The sequence below is a fragment of the Anomaloglossus baeobatrachus genome, chromosome 1 (assembly GCF_048569485.1).
Source record: "Anomaloglossus baeobatrachus isolate aAnoBae1 chromosome 1, aAnoBae1.hap1, whole genome shotgun sequence".
NCBI classification, from domain to species: Eukaryota; Metazoa; Chordata; class Amphibia; order Anura; family Aromobatidae; genus Anomaloglossus; species Anomaloglossus baeobatrachus.
This window is the reverse complement of record NC_134353.1, coordinates 860,881,772-860,899,620: the sequence shown is the minus strand read 5'-3', so window position 1 is coordinate 860,899,620 and position 17,849 is coordinate 860,881,772. Positions and strand designations below refer to the sequence as shown.

General features: G+C 51.4%; 1 protein-coding gene across 1 annotated transcript in view; it reads right to left on the bottom strand.

The window, feature by feature from the left end:
* Positions 1-17,849, bottom strand: part of THBS4 (thrombospondin 4) — a 102,236-nt gene that overhangs the window by 33,429 nt on the left and 50,958 nt on the right. The window contains exons 13-15 of the mRNA XM_075325819.1: positions 16,377-16,536; positions 16,142-16,260; positions 9,495-9,547 (exon numbers count right to left, since the gene is read on the bottom strand). Coding sequence (XP_075181934.1) covers positions 9,495-9,547; positions 16,142-16,260; positions 16,377-16,536 — 332 coding nt within the window. The remainder of the gene's footprint in view (positions 1-9,494; positions 9,548-16,141; positions 16,261-16,376; positions 16,537-17,849) is intronic.

Here is a 17,849-nt window from a genome sequence, read left to right as displayed (position 1 = left end):
AAATCCACCATCCAATTTGTTGTGCAATTTCTACTCAGTATACAGATACCCTACATGTGATGAAAATCTACTGTTTGGGTGCACAGAAGGACTCAGAAGGGAACAAGTGTTATTTGACTTTTAGATCGCAAAAGTGGCTGGTATAATTAGCGGACACCATGTCGCATTTGGAGAGTCCCTGATGTGGCTGAACAGTTGAAGACACCCACAAGTTACCTCTCAACGAATTTATCTATATCAGAGGTCTCAAACACACGGCCCACGGGCCGCATGTAGCCCCTCAGGCTGCTTGTTGCTGCCCACAAGCACGTACCCTCCCTTGACAATCGCAGCCGATGCAGGGGCCGCAGCCATCAGCGCTTTATTTCAGATAAATGTTTTTTTTTGGCGCTGCGCCGAGTCAAGCTCTCTCTGTACTATTCCAATGGCAGCCACTGGCCAATCAGAGGTAAGCAGCTGATACGTATGACGGCACCTGCTTGCATCTGATTGACCAGCGGCTGCCATTGGCATAGTGCAGAGATGGCTTGACTGTGAGCGGCGGTGGGAAAACGTTCCTCTGAATTTCAGATGAATTGCTGACAGCGGCCACGATTGTCAAGGGGGCTCGTGACTGCGAGCCGCAAGAAGCAGGGAAGAGGACGCTGAGGGAACAGAGGGCAAGTGAAAAGAATGTTTTGGTGCATGTGTAGAATAGCACAAAAGGGGACCAGGATGGGACATTGGTAGAGTGGGTGTGTAGAATGGCACAATTGTGGACTAGGATGGGACATTGTTAGTGTGTGTGTGTGTGTGTATGTAGAATGGCACAATAGGGGACCAGGATGAGACATTTCCAGTGTGTGTGTGTATGTAGAATGGCACAGTAGGGGAACAGGATGGGACATGGCTAGTGTGTGTGTGTGTGTGTGTAGAATGGCACAACAGAGGACCTGGATGGGACACTGCTAGTGTGTGTGTGTATATATAGAATGGCACAATAGGGGACTAGGATGGGACATTGCTACAAGCAGAAGATTAGTAAAGGGGACATTACTACAAGAAGAGGACCTGCATGGGCCCATTACTACAGGATGGGCCCATTACTACAGGATGGGCCCATTACTACAGGATGGGCCTATTACTACAGGATGGGCACATTACTACAGGATGGGCACATTACTACAGGATGGGCACATTACTACAGGATGGGCACATTACTACAGGATGGGGACAAGGATGGGCATACTACTACTACTGCTGCTGCTGCTGCTACTACTACTACTACTCCTCAAGGATGGGGCACATTTGTAAAAGGGGCAAGGATGAGCACATTACAACAGGATAGGAAATTTACTACAGGATGAGCACATTACTACAGGATGGGGACATGAATGGGGCACATTACTACAGGATGGGCACATTACTACAGGTTGGGGACCAGGATGGGAACATTATCTCAAGAAGGGGAACAGGATGGGGCACAGTACTAAAAGATGTTGGCCAAAGTTACTATGTGGTGCTAATTGTAAAACTATATTACTTAAAAGAAAGGGATAAAATATAAGCAAAAAAAAAATAAAGCATGAACATTTTTTTTACTATCAAAAATGTTATATATATAAAATGTGTGCCGCCCCCACGTCAGTACTGTGAAGCCCCACAGGTGTAGTGTCGGTGCATTACCTTCAGGGACTCCACTCGGCTGGATCTCCGTCACTGGTAGGAAATCTTCTGTTTTGATCGTGACGCCACTCTCAGTATTGCGGTCAGTGGGGACCGCCACTGCAGGTTAGGGGACGCCTGGGGTTGATGGTATGTGCAGTTAGTTGGAATAGCCTCCTGAGAGTGAGGCAAGCCCCAGGGCCCGATGTAGGTTTGTAGTACCACAAGTCGCAGAATGACTCACACAGGCAGAACTGTCTTTCAAGGGCTTTACTCACATTTGATGGCAGGGTGAGTAGCCCGGGCGTAGCTGGGATGAACCAGATGGGAACCAGGTATCCTTCAGGCTGACTTTATGAGGGTGACTACTGACTCGCCTTCCTTAGCCCTTGGTGGTTTGGGGTGACCCCGACTTTGAGTCCCTATGGGGGTCACCCAGGGAAGATGCTGCAGCCTCTCTCCCCCTTTTGGTTGCCGTTTGCTTGTTCCCCGGACCAGGCCACTCCAGCTGCTTGCCTCCTGTGACCTATGGGCCCTCACTGCGGTTACGTGGCTGCGGCTTTTGTGGTGTTGTGGTGTGGGCTTTGAGAGCCCCACACCGGCAGGTTTAGCAGAAGAAAGCTGGATCTATCTTCGCTTCGGGATCTGCCGCCCGGTTGGGCCTGGTGCTCTCTAGCAGTCTCCTTACTTCCCACTCCGTGCTTTCTCTCTAGCTGAAGCTGGCTTTCAGGTAGCACTCCTAGTTGACCGTTCTCCCCCGTCAGTAGCCACTGCGCGGGCGCTGTTAGACAGCAACAGCCCCACAGGTCTGCTCCTCACTGAGCCCTCTGGAGTTCTCTGCTCTAACTGACTCACTGCTCCTCCTCTCCTGTTCTTGCCTACGCCACCTAGCAACCAGACTCTCCGCCACACCCCTTGAGAGGAGATGGAGGCTTTTGGCCCCCTCCACTATTCCAGTGAAGGTATAGGCTTTGCCCCCTCCTGGGACCCCCAGGGGTCCTCTCATGGGTACATGTGTGAGACCTGATCACTATGCGCCTGTGTTCCACACCCCTGTCAGCCTTCTGGATTACCTGTATTGTACTGTCCCCAGCATGGGTGCAGTACTCAGTGGTGCCTGACCAGGTCAGGGGCGCCACATTCCCCCTTAGTTATCACCAGCACGTCCTCGGGCTGCAAGACAACATTTTAAAATGCATAAAACATTAAAACATGTAAAACATTTAAAAGCACCAGGTACCATACATCACCACCCTCCACCCACAAGTCCGTTAACCCACCCAAAACCCTTTCACGTTGGCCGCGGCTTCAGCCACTTCTGGCAGGATGTAGAGGCGGCTTACATGGGCTGGTGGTTTCAGGGTATACCTGGCCTGGTGGATCCGCGCCTTCAGCCTCTTCTGGCAGGATGCAGAGGCGGCCTCCACAGTTGGTGCTGACCAGGTACCCTCTTTGTGGTGGAGAGCCAGGCCCCATAAACAGGCATGCTCTCTGGTTGCAGGTAAGCCAAGGCCCTATATACGGACGGGCTCCTCCTGGTTGCAGACGAGCCAAGCCCCTAAACAGGCTGACTCTGGTGGTGGTGGTGCCCTTTTGGTGTAACTATTTACACTGCGAGAGTTTGTGGCTATAGCCAGTTCATAGCCTTAAGGTTTATGGTTTTCTCACAATAGTTTTTGTGGGCACATGCTTAAACGTTGCAAAACAAAACTTTTCAAAACTTCAACTTCTGTACTTCTTTCTTTACTTTACTTTACTTTACTCTACTCCTCTTTACCAGGGCTTGAGCCTGTATGGCGGTGGCACCTGCTGCTTTCCTGCTCTCTGTCGTCGTCTGTGGTCGTCTCATCTGTAGGTTCCTTGTCTTTTCTTTCTTGATCTTCATCTGTGTCTTTATCTCTGTCTTTTCTTCCTTCTCTTTCTTTAGGACTTTGTGTTACGTCCAGGGCATACAATCCTCTTTCACCTTGATGCATAGTAAACTGTACGGAGTCTCCTGTACGCAGGTTCCTTCCAGGATGTCCTCTGGGCAGATTAGCTCTGACGTCTCTTCTGTTGACGAAGATACCTTCCTTTATGCCAGGTGCTACGATGAATCCATATCCACTTCTCAGATTAAAATCCTCCACTACTCCTCTGAAAAGGGGTCCTCTGGCCTGGGCTTTGGACCTTCTCAGGGCTCGTTTTTCTTGCAGGTCTCTGGCGGTGACTTCTCTCTGCTCTGGAGATGACGGTGCAGGGGATAGTTGCGTTCTGTTGCGGTGTGTCTTACGGGCTGGATTCTGTAGGGTGCAGCTCACAAACTCCCAGGTAAGGCTTTTGGGCAGATCTTCTTCTGCAGATGGTGTCAGGTCTTCCTCATCCCAGCGAGAATAAGGCAGCATCTCTGGCTCTGGGTATGGCTCTGGAGTCAGCCCCTCAACCTCCTGGCCTCCTCCCCCCCTTAGTTCTTCCTGGCACTCCTTGGGTAGCAGTGCTGGAGATGGACTTCTTTCTGCCGGCCCAGGTGGGGAACTCTTTGCCGTGGTTGCTGCGGGAGCTGTCGGGATACTCTTTGGGGTGTGCGGAGGGAGCATGTACCGCTCCACCATCTCCCGTGGGAACTTAGCTTCCAGGTCGGCTTTTAGCTGCCAGTATGCGGAGTCCTCACCTACCAGGGATTGCCTAGCAGGGACTTCCTGAACCTGGGGAGCCTTGTCTGCTCTGGCCTTGCGGGCCGGGGTAAATGGTACGTCAGCCTTGTCTTGGCGGGCCGCGCCTGGCATGGCGGCGGCCTGGTCTTGGCGGGCCGCGCCTGGCATGGCGGCGGCCTGGTCTTGGCGGGCCGCGCCTGGCATGGCGGCGGCCTGGTCTTGGCGGGCCGCGCCCTGTATGGCGGCGGCCTGGATCGGCGTCGCAGCTGCGATGGGATCCGTGCAGGCTGGGCTGGGCGTCGCTTCAGGGACCGGGTCTTGGTGGGCCGAGCAGGGCATCGCTGCGGCGGCCGGGGCTTGACGGGCCGAGCAGGGCATCGCTGCGGCGGCCGGGGCTTGACGGGCCGAGCAGGGCATCGCTGCGGCGGCCGGGGCTTGACGGGCCGAGCACGGCATCGCTGCGGCGGCCGGGGCTTGACGGGCCGAGCAGGGCATCGCTGCGGCGGCCGGGGCTTGGCGGGCCGAGCAGGGCATCGCTGCGGCGGCCGGGGCTTGGCGGGCCGCACCTGGCGTGGCTGCGGCCTGGTTCAGCGTCGCCGCACCGGGCGCCTCTTCAGGGACCGCGGGCGTGGCAGTAGGGGTCGGGGCACTTGCGCTAGCCGGGGCATCACTCGACTCACCCATCGTTGGCAGCATCGGGGTCTGAGTTGTCACCACCCGGTCTGGCACTCGGTGCGCGGCTCTCTCCTCGTAGGCCCGAACCGCCGCGGTCATCCATAGAAACTCCTCGCGTCCCTCTCTGATCAGCCTTCTGACCCTGGCTTCCAGTCGATCGCAGAACTCGGCGAGCTCCCGACACCACCAGGCAGCGGAGCCTGGCTCTGGATCTCTGCTCTCAGACGCCATCTCCATTAGCAAGCTGCTGGCTTCTCTTCTGCTCCGCCGTCTCCGGACGCTTCCGCTCTCTTCGCTGGCAAGCTCAGAACTCTGCAGGGGATCTCTGGGTAGCCACACCTCTTCGTGGGCGGTAACTTCTTCCAGCGCGGGCTGCTGTTGTTTTTCAGCGCGCTTCTCATGGTGGCAATATGGCGGCGCTTCCAATTTTTCAAGCGGACCGCCCAGGCACATGGTCACCTGTCTCAACAGGTCTAGTCCTTATCCTGTTCGTGACGCCAGAAGATGTGAAGCCCCACAGGTGTAGTGTCGGTGCATTACCTTCAGGGACTCCACGTAGCTGGATCTCCGTCACTGGTAAGAAATCTTCTGTTTTGATCGTGACGCCACTCTCAGTATTGCGGTCAGTGGGGACCGCCACTGCAGGTTAGGGGACGCCTGGGGTTGATGGTATGTGCAGTTAGTTGGAATAGCCTCCTGAGAGTGAGGCAAGCCCCAGGGCCCGATGTAGGTTTGTAGTACCACAAGTCGCAGAATGACTCACACAGGCAGAACTGTCTTTCAAGGGCTTTACTCACATTTGATGGCAGGGTGAGTAGCCCGGGCGTAGCTGGGATGAACCAGATGGGAACCAGGTATCCTTCAGGCTGACTTTATGAGGGTGACTACTGACTCGCCTTCCTTAGCCCTTGGTGGTTTGGGGTGACCCCGACTTTGAGTCCCTATGGGGGTCACCCAGGGAAGATGCTGCAGCCTCTCTCCCCCTTTTGGTTGCCGTTTGCTTGTTCCCCGGACCAGGCCACTCCAGCTGCTTGCCTCCTGTGACCTATGGGCCCTCACTGCGGTTACGTGGCTGCGGCTTTTGTGGTGTTGTGGTGTGGGCTTTGAGAGCCCCACACCGGCAGGTTTAGCAGAAGAAAGCTGGATCTATCTTCGCTTCGGGATCTGCCGCCCGGTTGGGCCTGGTGCTCTCTAGCAGTCTCCTTACTTCCCACTCCGTGCTTTCTCTCTAGCTGAAGCTGGCTTTCAGGTAGCACTCCTAGTTGACCGTTCTCCCCCGTCAGTAGCCACTGCGCGGGCGCTGTTAGACAGCAACAGCCCCACAGGTCTGCTCCTCACTGAGCCCTCTGGAGTTCTCTGCTCTAACTGACTCACTGCTCCTCCTCTCCTGTTCTTGCCTACGCCACCTAGCAACCAGACTCTCCACCACACCCCTTGAGAGGAGATGGAGGCTTTTGGCCCCCTCCACTATTCCAGTGAAGGTATAGGCTTTGCCCCCTCCTGGGACCCCCAGGGGTCCTCTCATGGGTACATGTGTGAGACCTGATCACTATGCGCCTGTGTTCCACACCCCTGTCAGCCTTCTGGATTACCTGTATTGTACTGTCCCCAGCATGGGTGCAGTACTCAGTGGTGCCTGACCAGGTCAGGGGCGCCACAGTACCAGCCAAGCTACTCCGATCCGGAACTGCAGTGTGGCACTAGGGGCTCTCCGGACCCGGAGGTCACGAGGACACTCCGAATAAAAAGGGGGGGGGGAACGTATTTGTACGGGATTTGCCGTACGCAGTCTGTGACGCCAACTACGGTGTGTGGTAAAGCGTGGTACCACCGCTGCTGTTGCGGGGCTATGGGGCGGCAGCTAGCTGTTAATCCCTCCGTGGATAGGGATGGTTGCCCCGGGGTCCGGTGACTCGGTGCAGGGAGACGGTGATGGCAGGGACCGGCGCGCCTGGTCAGACCAGGGAGTCTCAGTTTACTCACAATTAAATGAATCAGACAAGTCCAGTGGTTAACCAAGGTGCTGGTGGCCGGCCCACTGATGCTGACCCGTGGGATCTACTGGGCCTTGGCGGATGCCCTATCCCTCTCGGTGGGTGGTTGTCTGCTTTTGGGACTTTGGTTGGGACAGGACCTGTAATCCTGCCCTCAATTGGTTAATTAGCTAGGCCGTTGGTTCCGGTCCTGGCTTCAGGGTCCAAATACCCCCTCTGCACGGTTTCTGGGTCGGTTCTCCGGTGTTGGTACTGGGGAACTCCAACCTTGCCCCGGTCCACCTCAGATTTCCAGCAGCCGTCTTCCCATCTCCTGTCAGACACGGACCACCGTCTGCCACCTAGCCAATACGCTGGGGCTCCAACCCCGACGCCTCTGCTCTCAGTGCTGAGCTTCAGACTTTCTCCTCCTAACTCCTCCACTACCACTTCAGACCTCTACTCGGCTTGAACTACAACTTGAACTCCCTCTGTGGCTTTTCCCACCCTGGGCTCTCTAGACCCCTAGGTGGAAGTTCTCCATCCGCCTGGTCCCGCCCACTGGTGTGCCTTTCCTTCCCTGGGGGGGGTGACTAGGATTTGGTTGGCAAGGTTTAACCCTGTGAGGGAAGGTGTTGTGCGGGGCCTACACTGTGTGACCACCTGGCGGCGCCAGGGCATCACATATACAGTACAGACCAAAAGTTTGGACACACCTTCTCATTCAAAGAGTTTTCTTTATTTTCATGACTCTGAAAATTGTAGATTCACATTGAAGGCATCACAACTATGAATTAACACATATGGAATGAAATACTTAACAAAAAAGTGTGAAACAACTGATAATATGTCTTATATTCTAGGTTCTTCAAAGTACCACCTTTTGCTTTGATTACTGCTTTGCACACTCTTGGCATTCTCTTGATGAGCATCAAGAGGTTGTCACTGGAAATGATCTTCCAACAGTCTTGAAGGAGTTCCCATAGATGCTTAGCACTTGTTGGCCCTTTTGCCTTTACTCTGCGGTCCAGCTCACCCTAAACCATCTCGATTGGGTTCAGGTCTGGTGACTGTGGAGGCCAGGTCATCTGGCGTAGCACCCCATCACTCTGCTTCTTAATCAAATAGCCCATACACAGCCTGGAGGTGTGTTTGGGGTCCTTGTCCTGTTGAAAAATAAATGATGGTCCAACTAAACGCAAACCGGATGGAACAGCATGCCGCTGCAAGATGCTGTGGTAGCCATACAGGTTCAGTATGCCTTCAATTTTGAATAAATCACCAACAGTGTCACCAGCAAAGCACCCCCACACCATCACACCTCCTCCTCCATGCTTCATGGTGGGAACCAGTCATGTAGAGTCCATCCGTTCACCTTTTCTGCATCGCACAAAGACACGGTGGTTGGATCCAAAGATCTCAAATTTGGACTCAACAGACCAAAGCACAGATTTCAACTGGTCTAATGTCTATTCCTTGTGTTCTTTAGCCCAAACAATTCTTTTCTGCTTGTTGCCTGTCCTTAGCAGTGGTTTCCTAGCAGCTATTTTACCATGAAGGCCTGCTGCACAAAGTCTCCTCTTAACAGTTGTTCTAGAGGTGTGTCTGCTGCTAGAACTCTGTGTGGCATTGACCTGGTTTCTAATCTGAGCTGCTGTTAACCTGTGATTTCTGAGGCTGGTTACTTGGATAAACTTATCCTCTGCAGCAGAGGTGACTCTTGGTCTTCCTTTCTTGGGGCGGTACTCATGTGAGCCACTTTCTTTGCAGCGTTTGATAATTTTTGCCTCTGCACTTGGGGACACTTTCAAAGTTTTCCCAATTTCTTGGACTGACTGACCTTCATTTCTTAAAGTGATGATGGCCACTTGTTTTTCTTTATTTAGCTGCTTTTTTCTTGCCATAATACAAATTCTAACAGTCTATTCAGTAGGACTATCAGCTGTGTATCCACCAGACTTCTGCACAACACAACTGATGGTCCCAAGCCCATTTATAGGGGATAAAATCTCACTTATTAAATCTGACAGGGCACACCTGTGAAGTGAAAACCATTTCCGGTGAGTACCTTTTGAAGCTCATCAAGAGAATGCCAAGAGTGTGCAAAGCAGTAATCAAAGGAAAAGGTGGCTAGAAGAACCTAGAATATAAGACATATTTTCAGTTGTTTCACAATTTTTTGTTAACAATTTCATTCCACATGTGTTAATTCATAAATTTGATGCCTTCAATGTGAATCTATAGTTTTCAGGGTCATGAAAATAAAGAAAACTCTTTGAATGAGGTGTATCCAAACTTTTGGTCTGTACTGTTAATAAATAAGCAAAAAAATGATCAAAAACAGTGATCCAAATGTGCAGAGCAAAAAAAATATGGTACAAAAAAAATGTCACTTTGTCCTGCAATGAATGCAGCACCCCAAGTCATCTTTTCTATGTGTCTATGTTTTTCTTTTACAGATGGAACAAAAAAAGTGCCCTATTTTTATGGACTGTTCTGGAATTTCTGGACAGTTGGCACCCAAGGATACAAAATGTACATAGTAACCCTAATGATAAATATACTATACCTGTCTTGGTTCGTGTCACAGGAATCTCCCACCAGGTCATTATCGATGTCGGACTAAGAAGACAAGAAGAGATATGTGAAATTATATTCTGGCTTAATAATGATTATATGGCTATTGGGCAGCATGGTGATATCATATGTGTACATGCTGTACACTGTGCCATTGTGTGCTTCTGCACTGTCTGAGCACCTTGTATTCTGAGTTGTATTGGGCTGGCAGGTCGGGGTACAGAGTGGCACCACATGCCCTACCAGAGTTAAAGAGGAGGTACCATCATTCATATAGGCCCAGGAAAAGAGCTGACATAAATTAGAGAATTGTTGAGGTAAAACAGTGTTGAATTGCTTGCAGGGGGCTGTGATTTGGATGTCTCTTATGCGGGCGTCACACGAGACAATCTATCGTGCGATATGTCGTCAGGGTCACGGTTTTTGTGACGCACATCCGGCATCGTTTGCGACGTCGTTTCGTGTGACACCTACGAGCGTCTCAGAACGATAGCAAATCGGTTACAAATCATCGTGTATCGTTTACACGTCGTTTATTTTTAAAGAATCGTTTATTCTTCTTTGCGCTGGTTGTTCATCGTACCCGGGGTAGCATACATCGCTCCGTGTGACACCCCGGGAACGATGAACTGCAGCTTACCTGCGGCCGCCGGCAATGCTGAAGGAAGAAGGTGGGCGGGATGTTTATGTCCCGCTCATCTCCGCCCCTCCGCTTCTATTGGCCGGCAGCTATGTGACGTCGCTGTGACGCAGAACGTTCCACCTCCTTCATGAAGTGGATGTTCGCCGCCCACAGCGACGACGCTCAGCAGGTAAGTACGTGTGACGGGGGTTTAACGACTTTGTGCGCCACTAATTGCCCGTGACGCACAAACGACGGGGGCGGGTACGATCGCTCGTGCGATCACACGATAGTTCGTATCGTGTGACACCCGCATAACTCACTGATGATTGACTTTGTAATCATGAGAATGCCAGGAGACACTCGGCAAAACAATAAGAAGTGGGTGGTGTAACCCCACAAGTACTGTTGATAGATTAGATGTGCAGGCTGAGGGTTGGAGGTAGCCTTCCTGAGGACCCAAAGCAGTACTGAATGACAAGTCACTCCAGGCACAAGCTGCCCCCCTGGGGTACCAGCTTCCCCAAACCCAGTGAAGAACTAATCCAAAAAGAATTGTACAGTTAAAATTTGCTAACTCTCAAAGAGGACCGATCATGAGAATACTGGTCATGTGTCCCTATCATGGATGGAACGATACTGCCTATGTGTGACCAGTGTTTCATTCGTGTTAGTCTATGGAAGCGCTAATGCAAATGCATGATCATCACTCTCACAGGGGATACATTTTTATGTGTGGGATAACTCATTTAAGTCTAGCAATGATCAAGTTTAATGTGTATTCCTTAAAGGGAATCTATCACCAGGTTTTTGCTGCCTCATCTCAGAGCAGCATAATGTAGGAAAAGAGATTGTGAATCCAATGATGTATCAGTTTATTGGGTACAATTGTGATACAATCAGAGTTATTAGATGCTGCATGTAGCAGAGATCAGAAAGCTAAGTGTGACGCCCTGGCAAAACCAGGGAGTCACAAATGACTGTGCCCTCCACCAAGGGTACAGGAATCGCCTCCTCCTTGGGATTTAACTTCACATCCCACACACAGGGTTACACCGAGCCGACCAAAACCCTAGTCACCCCCCCCATGGCAATAGGGACACACCAGTGGGTGGGACCAGGCGGATAGAGAACGCCCACCTAGGGGTCCTGAGGTGCTAGGGGAGGGATCAAGTTAGAGCAGTGCTGGACAGGGAAAGGGACAGTCGTGTTGTACTGAGCAGTCAGTGAAGTGTAGTCAGGGGTTGGAGCCCCTGGACTACAGCAGCACCTGCAAAGGACTAGGTGGCAGACGGCAGAGCAGGGCCACAGGAGACAGGAAGACGGCTGGACCGGGACAGGGTAGGAGCCCGCCGGTACCGACACCAGAGAACCGACCCGGAAACCGTGCACAGAGGGGGTACTTGGACCCTGAAGCCAGGACCGGAACCAATGGCCTAGCTAATTAACCAATTGAGGGCAGGATTACAGGTCCTGTCCCAACCAAAGTCCCAAAAGCAGACAACAGCCCACTGCGGGGGATAGGGCATCCGTCAGGGCCCGGTAGATCCCAAGGGCCAGCGTCAGCGGGCAACGGCTCCTCAGGTACACAACACACTGGGAGCGGATTTCTCCCGTTCCACACGGGTTAAATCAACACAAGACAAACACACAGTGCAGGAGAAAGGGCCCCTGCCCTGTCAGCCCGGGTGTGGGACCAGCACACTCCTCCAAAAGGCTCCCGGCATTTGGCTTTGGTTTACAAAAGCACTCTGTGTTTACTGACCATCCACATCAGTACAGCCTCATCCAGCACCACGACTACCAACTGTAAGTGTTCTATTTCCTGCCTCCTAAAGACTGCTTTCTGCAATCCCTGCCACCACCACTACTCCCAACTGGGCCCTTGGACTACACCTCCCCTACCCGTGGAGGGGATCCCACCTTGCTGCCCCCCTCCATCAGTCCCGGGCACGGTCCCCAGAGGCAGCGGCGGTGCCACCATCTCATCACCGCAACCCACGGGTGGCGTCACAGACAATCCCCAGTAAATATCCCCTTTTCACTTGTGGGCGACGGACGGCTGCGCGAGCCCCGGATCCGGCTGCCACACGAGCCACAGCCACTGCTTGGATCCGAGTGCCTCGAGCGGCCCCCCGGTTGTGATCTGTCCCCCGCCCGCGACACTAAGCCCAGCCATACCCCTGATTAGCAGCTTTCTATGTACACTGTATATTGACAGTAAACAGTGCTGGAGGCAGAATTAGACCAGGAGGAAAGCAGGCAGCTAGGCCAGCAGTGATAATCGGCAGCTGATAAAACATTCATTGTATTGGAAACACAGCACACAGCCTAATAAGTGACAAATCACTAAAATTAGTATCTTAGCCCATACTTCATGCTGCTCTCAGATTACAAAGCAAAAACATGCTGACAGTTTCACTTTAAAGCTTACTGTGCCACTCTGAATTTGCAACCATCAAGCATGTGTGCCTCCTTGTGGAAAAAATGGACTACTGTTAATAAGAGACAGGAGAACTGATTCAAAGGCTCCAGTCCATCTGCCAGGTCATTTATCTGAGACGACTGGACAGGAGGGTCTGCAAATCTCCTTAGTTCTTAGCTTTCTAGTTTCCTTTTCCACATTTCTTATTTTGATTAGGCAGGCTGGCATGACGTCTTGTGTACATCACACTGCGAAGATGAAGTTGTGCCACCCAGGACAATCAAAAGAAGAGCCCAAAATGCCGGGAGGTAAGGAGATTCACAAGCCTCATGTGTAGCATCAGAGCTAACTGACCTGGCCGATGGGCAAGAGTCCTGTGAATACATTTTCCCATCTCTATTGTTAATATTACATTCTGCAACCAATTATTAAAGGGAATCTGTCAGCATGATTTCACACCCCAACACACCTCAATTTATATGTACATGTAGCTCTTTCACAGGCAAGTAAAGCAATACATTTACATAGCCAGTCTGTTCCTCCATTACTGAGAAATCAGCGTTTGTATTGATATGCAGATAAGGTTGAACAACTAATTGTAGATTTAAGCCTCTGTCACTCCAGATTTATTCCCCACCCAACACAGCCTCCTCCTGTTTGATGTCATGCCTCGAATTTGATCCGGCAGCCTCATGTGATGTAATTTGTTTCCCTCTCCACTGAGCCACAGTCAGTTTTAATTGCTTGTTCTGAAAAATGTGTGTGTGTTCATTACCTTTCTGCCGACAGGTGTTTCCAATGCTGTAATTCAGATTGCCCTATCACCAGATGGGTGTAACTATTTAAAGCTTCCCCAGGCTTGATTTCCCACTGGTGATATTTCTGAAGTGGACCTTGCTTGGAATTACAGCCTGTCTGCCAAATGCTTTTTTTGGCAGACTCTAACTTTTGGTTTACTTTATTTTTTACTCTGCACTTTCCTCAGATTCTTAAGGCTGGTTTCAGACGTCCGTGTTTTAGGTACGTGTGACATCTGTTTTTAACATGGATGTCATGCGTACCCTTGTTATCCTATTGTGTACTCACACGGCCGTGTTTTCACACGGACCGTGTGGCCCCGCTATTTCACACGGAGACGTGTGACATCAGTGTGACATGGACTGGAGAAAACACGGGTTTTTAAATAAAAAGATTTTCTATATTTACCTGTATCCAGCGATGCTGTCTCTGGCTCTGCTGCCTCCCGCTCCTGACCCCCGCTCATTATTTTCATTGATTATTCACTGCAGTGAGCAGCTGGGAGCAGGGGCATCGCGGTGACAGCGCTGGAGACAGCACCGCCAATGACAGCATCTCTGAGGACAGCATCGCTGGGGACATCGCTAGTGACAGATGAGTATCCTGCCAGCAGTGTGTGTGCAGGGCTGTCCAGGAGGTCATCGGATTTCACAATGAACTCTGATGACCTCCTGATGACACCCCTGTGACAACTGCACTACAGCGAGTGTCACAATGGTGACTTCCAGGTGTTCATGAGAGTTCATTGGGAACTCCGATGACCCCCTGGATGTCACTGCACAAACTGCTGTCTACTCACCTGTCACCGGCGATGTCCCCCGCGATGCTGTCCTCGATGGTGCTGTATCCAGCCTGTCCCCGATGCTCCGGCTTCCAAATCCTTGGGCAGTGAATAATCAATGAAAATAATGAGCGGGGATAAGGAGAGGGAGGCAGCAGAGCCGAAGACAGCATCGCTGGATACAGGTAAATATAGAACATCTTTTCATTGCAGAGACACGTGTTTTACCCGGTACGTGTCACACGTATGCAAACACGGATGTCACACGTGTGACACACTCATGACACACGTGTAACATGTATGACAACCATATGATACACATACGACACACGTGTGACCATAACCAGGGGTGGGATTCAGCCGGTTCTGTCCGGTTCTGGAGAACTGGTTGTTAAAATAGCAGCTGGTTCCCCGAACCGGCAAGAAAGAGCTTCGGCGATCCGGTTTCCTGTATTTATTTGTGTTAGTGTCTCTTTAAGATTCTAGCACAAATAAATCCCCGCACCTCCGCGCCGCACTTCCGGGTTCAGTGGAGCCTGTCGGCTCCCTGACCTGGCGGGCAGAGACGCGCTGACACTGGCACGGCAGCATGGGGAGGTCGCTCCTCCCACTGCCGTCTGTCAGCGTGCAGAGTGCCGCGGAGGAGGACAGAAGACAGTGAAGAGGCCACCACTGCTGCAGGTAAGCGCTCAGTGAGCAGAACATGCAGGGGAAGAGGGAGAGGGGCCGCATTAGGATGGGAACTATATGGGGAGAGGGGCCATATGGGACAGGATCTGCAAGGGAGAAGGAGCATATGGGATGATATCTGCAGGGGAAAAGAGGCCATGATGAGACAGGTTCGACAGGGGAAAAGGAGCACATGGGATGGGATCTGCTGGGGAAAGAGGCCATAATGGGATGGGATCTGCAGGGGAAAAGGAGCACATGGGATGGGATCTGCTGGGGAAAGAGGCCATAATGGGATGGGATCTGCAGGGGGAAAGAGGCCATAATGGGATGGGATCTGTTTGGGGAAGGTCGTCCGTTCCAATTTTAGCAGGGCTCCTTTAGTAATAATTTTTAAAAACTGTAGAAAAATCATTTAATACAATATGACTGACAGTGACTGGAACAACTGGTGCTGGACAGGAGAGTGAAGGTGGAGGAGGGGAAGGAGATTTTACTTTAAATTACTTGTATTTTTTGGTTGAGGAAAGTGAATGAAAATGGGTGTGGCTAACAAAATGGGTGTGGTTACATAATGGGTGTGGTTTTCAAATGGGTGGGGTTTACAGAGAACCTGTTGTTAAAAATTTGAATCCCACCCCTGACCATAACCATGCGTGTGACTGGTACCTGATTAAACATGGACGTTTGAAACCAGCTTAAGAAGGTATGCGATACCTTCTGTACCTGCTTAGGAAGCAAAGGCCCTTTAGGGACTGCGCAGCTGGGACCACTCATCTGTACAAAAACTAGGCGGGTCAGGTGCAGTAGTTTTGAGTTAGACATTAGTGTACTTTATTTTCCATGTGTGCACTATAGTGTGCATAACACTTCACTGATGGATCCTTTGCCTTACGTTCAACAGCAAAGAGGCTCTCAGTCAAGCAGGAGGAGGGTGCACTGGGCAGTGAATAGAGCTGGAGTGACAGAGGTTTCCAATCTTCTGCCTCATTTACATATTAATTCAAACACTGATTTCAAAGTAACAGAGGAATGGACTGGCCATGTAAAGGTATGCTGGACTTGCCTTTGAAAGAGTTACATGTGTATATAAATAGTCTGGGGGTAAAATCCTGCTGACCGATTCCCTTTAAGGAGAACTCCGCAATCATATCTTACAAATGAACACCAATGAAAGAAAAAGCCATTAGACACCAAGAAATAAATCCCTTTGAATGTGAATGGGCGCTTAACCACTATACAGGAGTATTACGGCACAAAAGTGCTTGACACCCGCCTAGAAGCTGTAGGTCAAAGATAAATCTGCAGGCCATTGTCCTCACGCTACAGCCCATCACCACTAACCTGATTTGGATTAATGATGTCAGGGCAGCTGTCACAGGCATCACCAACGCCATCTCCATCCTTGTCCTTCTGGTCTATGTTAGGGACACGCTGACAGTTGTCCAAGATGTTCTTGATACCTTTTTATAAAAATACATGAGGTCAATGGGCTAATTTTCCATTTTAACTGTACTAAAGTATTTTCATGTTATTGCAAATGTAAGTGCTAGTAAGAGAAATGTCATCATCTATTTACCATCGCCATCCATATCATCGTCACAGGCATCACCATCCCCGTCATTGTCTGTGTCTCTCTGGTCATTGTTTAGTTTAAATCGGCAATTATCACAAGCGTCCCCAAATATGTCTTGATCACTATTTTTTTGATTAATATTAGCCACAAGTACACAGTTATCCTTAAAAAAAGAAAAAAAAAAAAAAGTAAAAAGTAATGTCATAAGCAGCATAGCCACGAGCGTTGTACCACAAAGACCAAACATTGTAGGGATTACTGGTGTCAATGAAGACCTACAGAAAAGGCCTTATCTTAAAGACAGTCAATAAAGAGAGAAAAAAATGATCTGTTTCTGTACCGCCCCGCGGGCTCGGCTGCGACCGCCGAGCCGCTCGGATCCGTGCTCGTACGGTGGGTGGTGGCTCGAGCACCTCACGGACCCGGGGGTCACGTCGCTCTGCAAGGGGGTTGGCGCTACATGCAGGGACTTCAGTGGGGAAATTCCATGGCCGGGGCCGCGGTGGTTTGGTAGGGGTGTAAGTTCGTGACGTCACCCACGGGTTGTGGTGAATAGATGGATACCACCACTGCCGTTAACTAGGGCTCCCGGGGACGGTGTTGCGCAGCTTGGTGTTGACCCCTCCGTGGGTAGGGAAGTGATGGTCCCGGGGGCCCGAGGGTAGGTGAGGAGGCGTGGGAGCGGGTGCGTACTGGAAGCTGGTGCGGTGCAGCGCGGTGCGCGGCTCGAAGGCACTGGTGTACTCACTATGACACAATACATGGGAGTCTCTGGTAAACCAAATGGGATGATGAACGGGGCCCGCAGCTGGCTGCAGCTTCTCCCTGAACGGGTTGGTGGTTTCCGCCTTTCTCCTGCACCTTTTTATATGAATGTTTGACTCCTATGCCTAAACAATGGTAGTCCGCTCCCCGGCTTGCTGGTTGTTGGAAGAGCCCTGTTTGCCCGCAGACGCTGGCCCTTTGGGTCTCTATGCCTTGGCGGTGGCTTTACCCTGTATGGTTGGGCTGTTGTCTTCTAACGGGTCTTGTGTGGGATAGGTCCTTAAGTCCAGTCCTCAATCAGTTGATTTGACTCGGCCCTGTCGGTTCAGGGCTTTGTACTGGGTCTGAGTACCCCTCCTGGTGCTCCGGTTTCCAATCGGTTCCCCGGTTCGGTACCGGCGGGCCACCGCCCGACTCCGATCCCTACGGTTCCACCCGCTGTAATCCCAGCTCCTGCAGGCGGCCACCACCGTCTGCCTCCTTGCCAGAGAGGACTGGGCTCCGACCCAGCCACCTAAGTAGACTATTGGCAGGCCTGGTCACAGGTCTGCCCTTGAACTCAACCTTTCTCCTTCACTGTCAAGACTCAGCTACCTTCTGCACTACAACTAGAACTTCTGTATCTTTCCCGCCTCTAGGCCTGTGAACTCCTCGGTGGGCAGAGCCAACTGCCTGGCTCCGCCCCCCTGGTGTGGACATCAAACCTGGAGG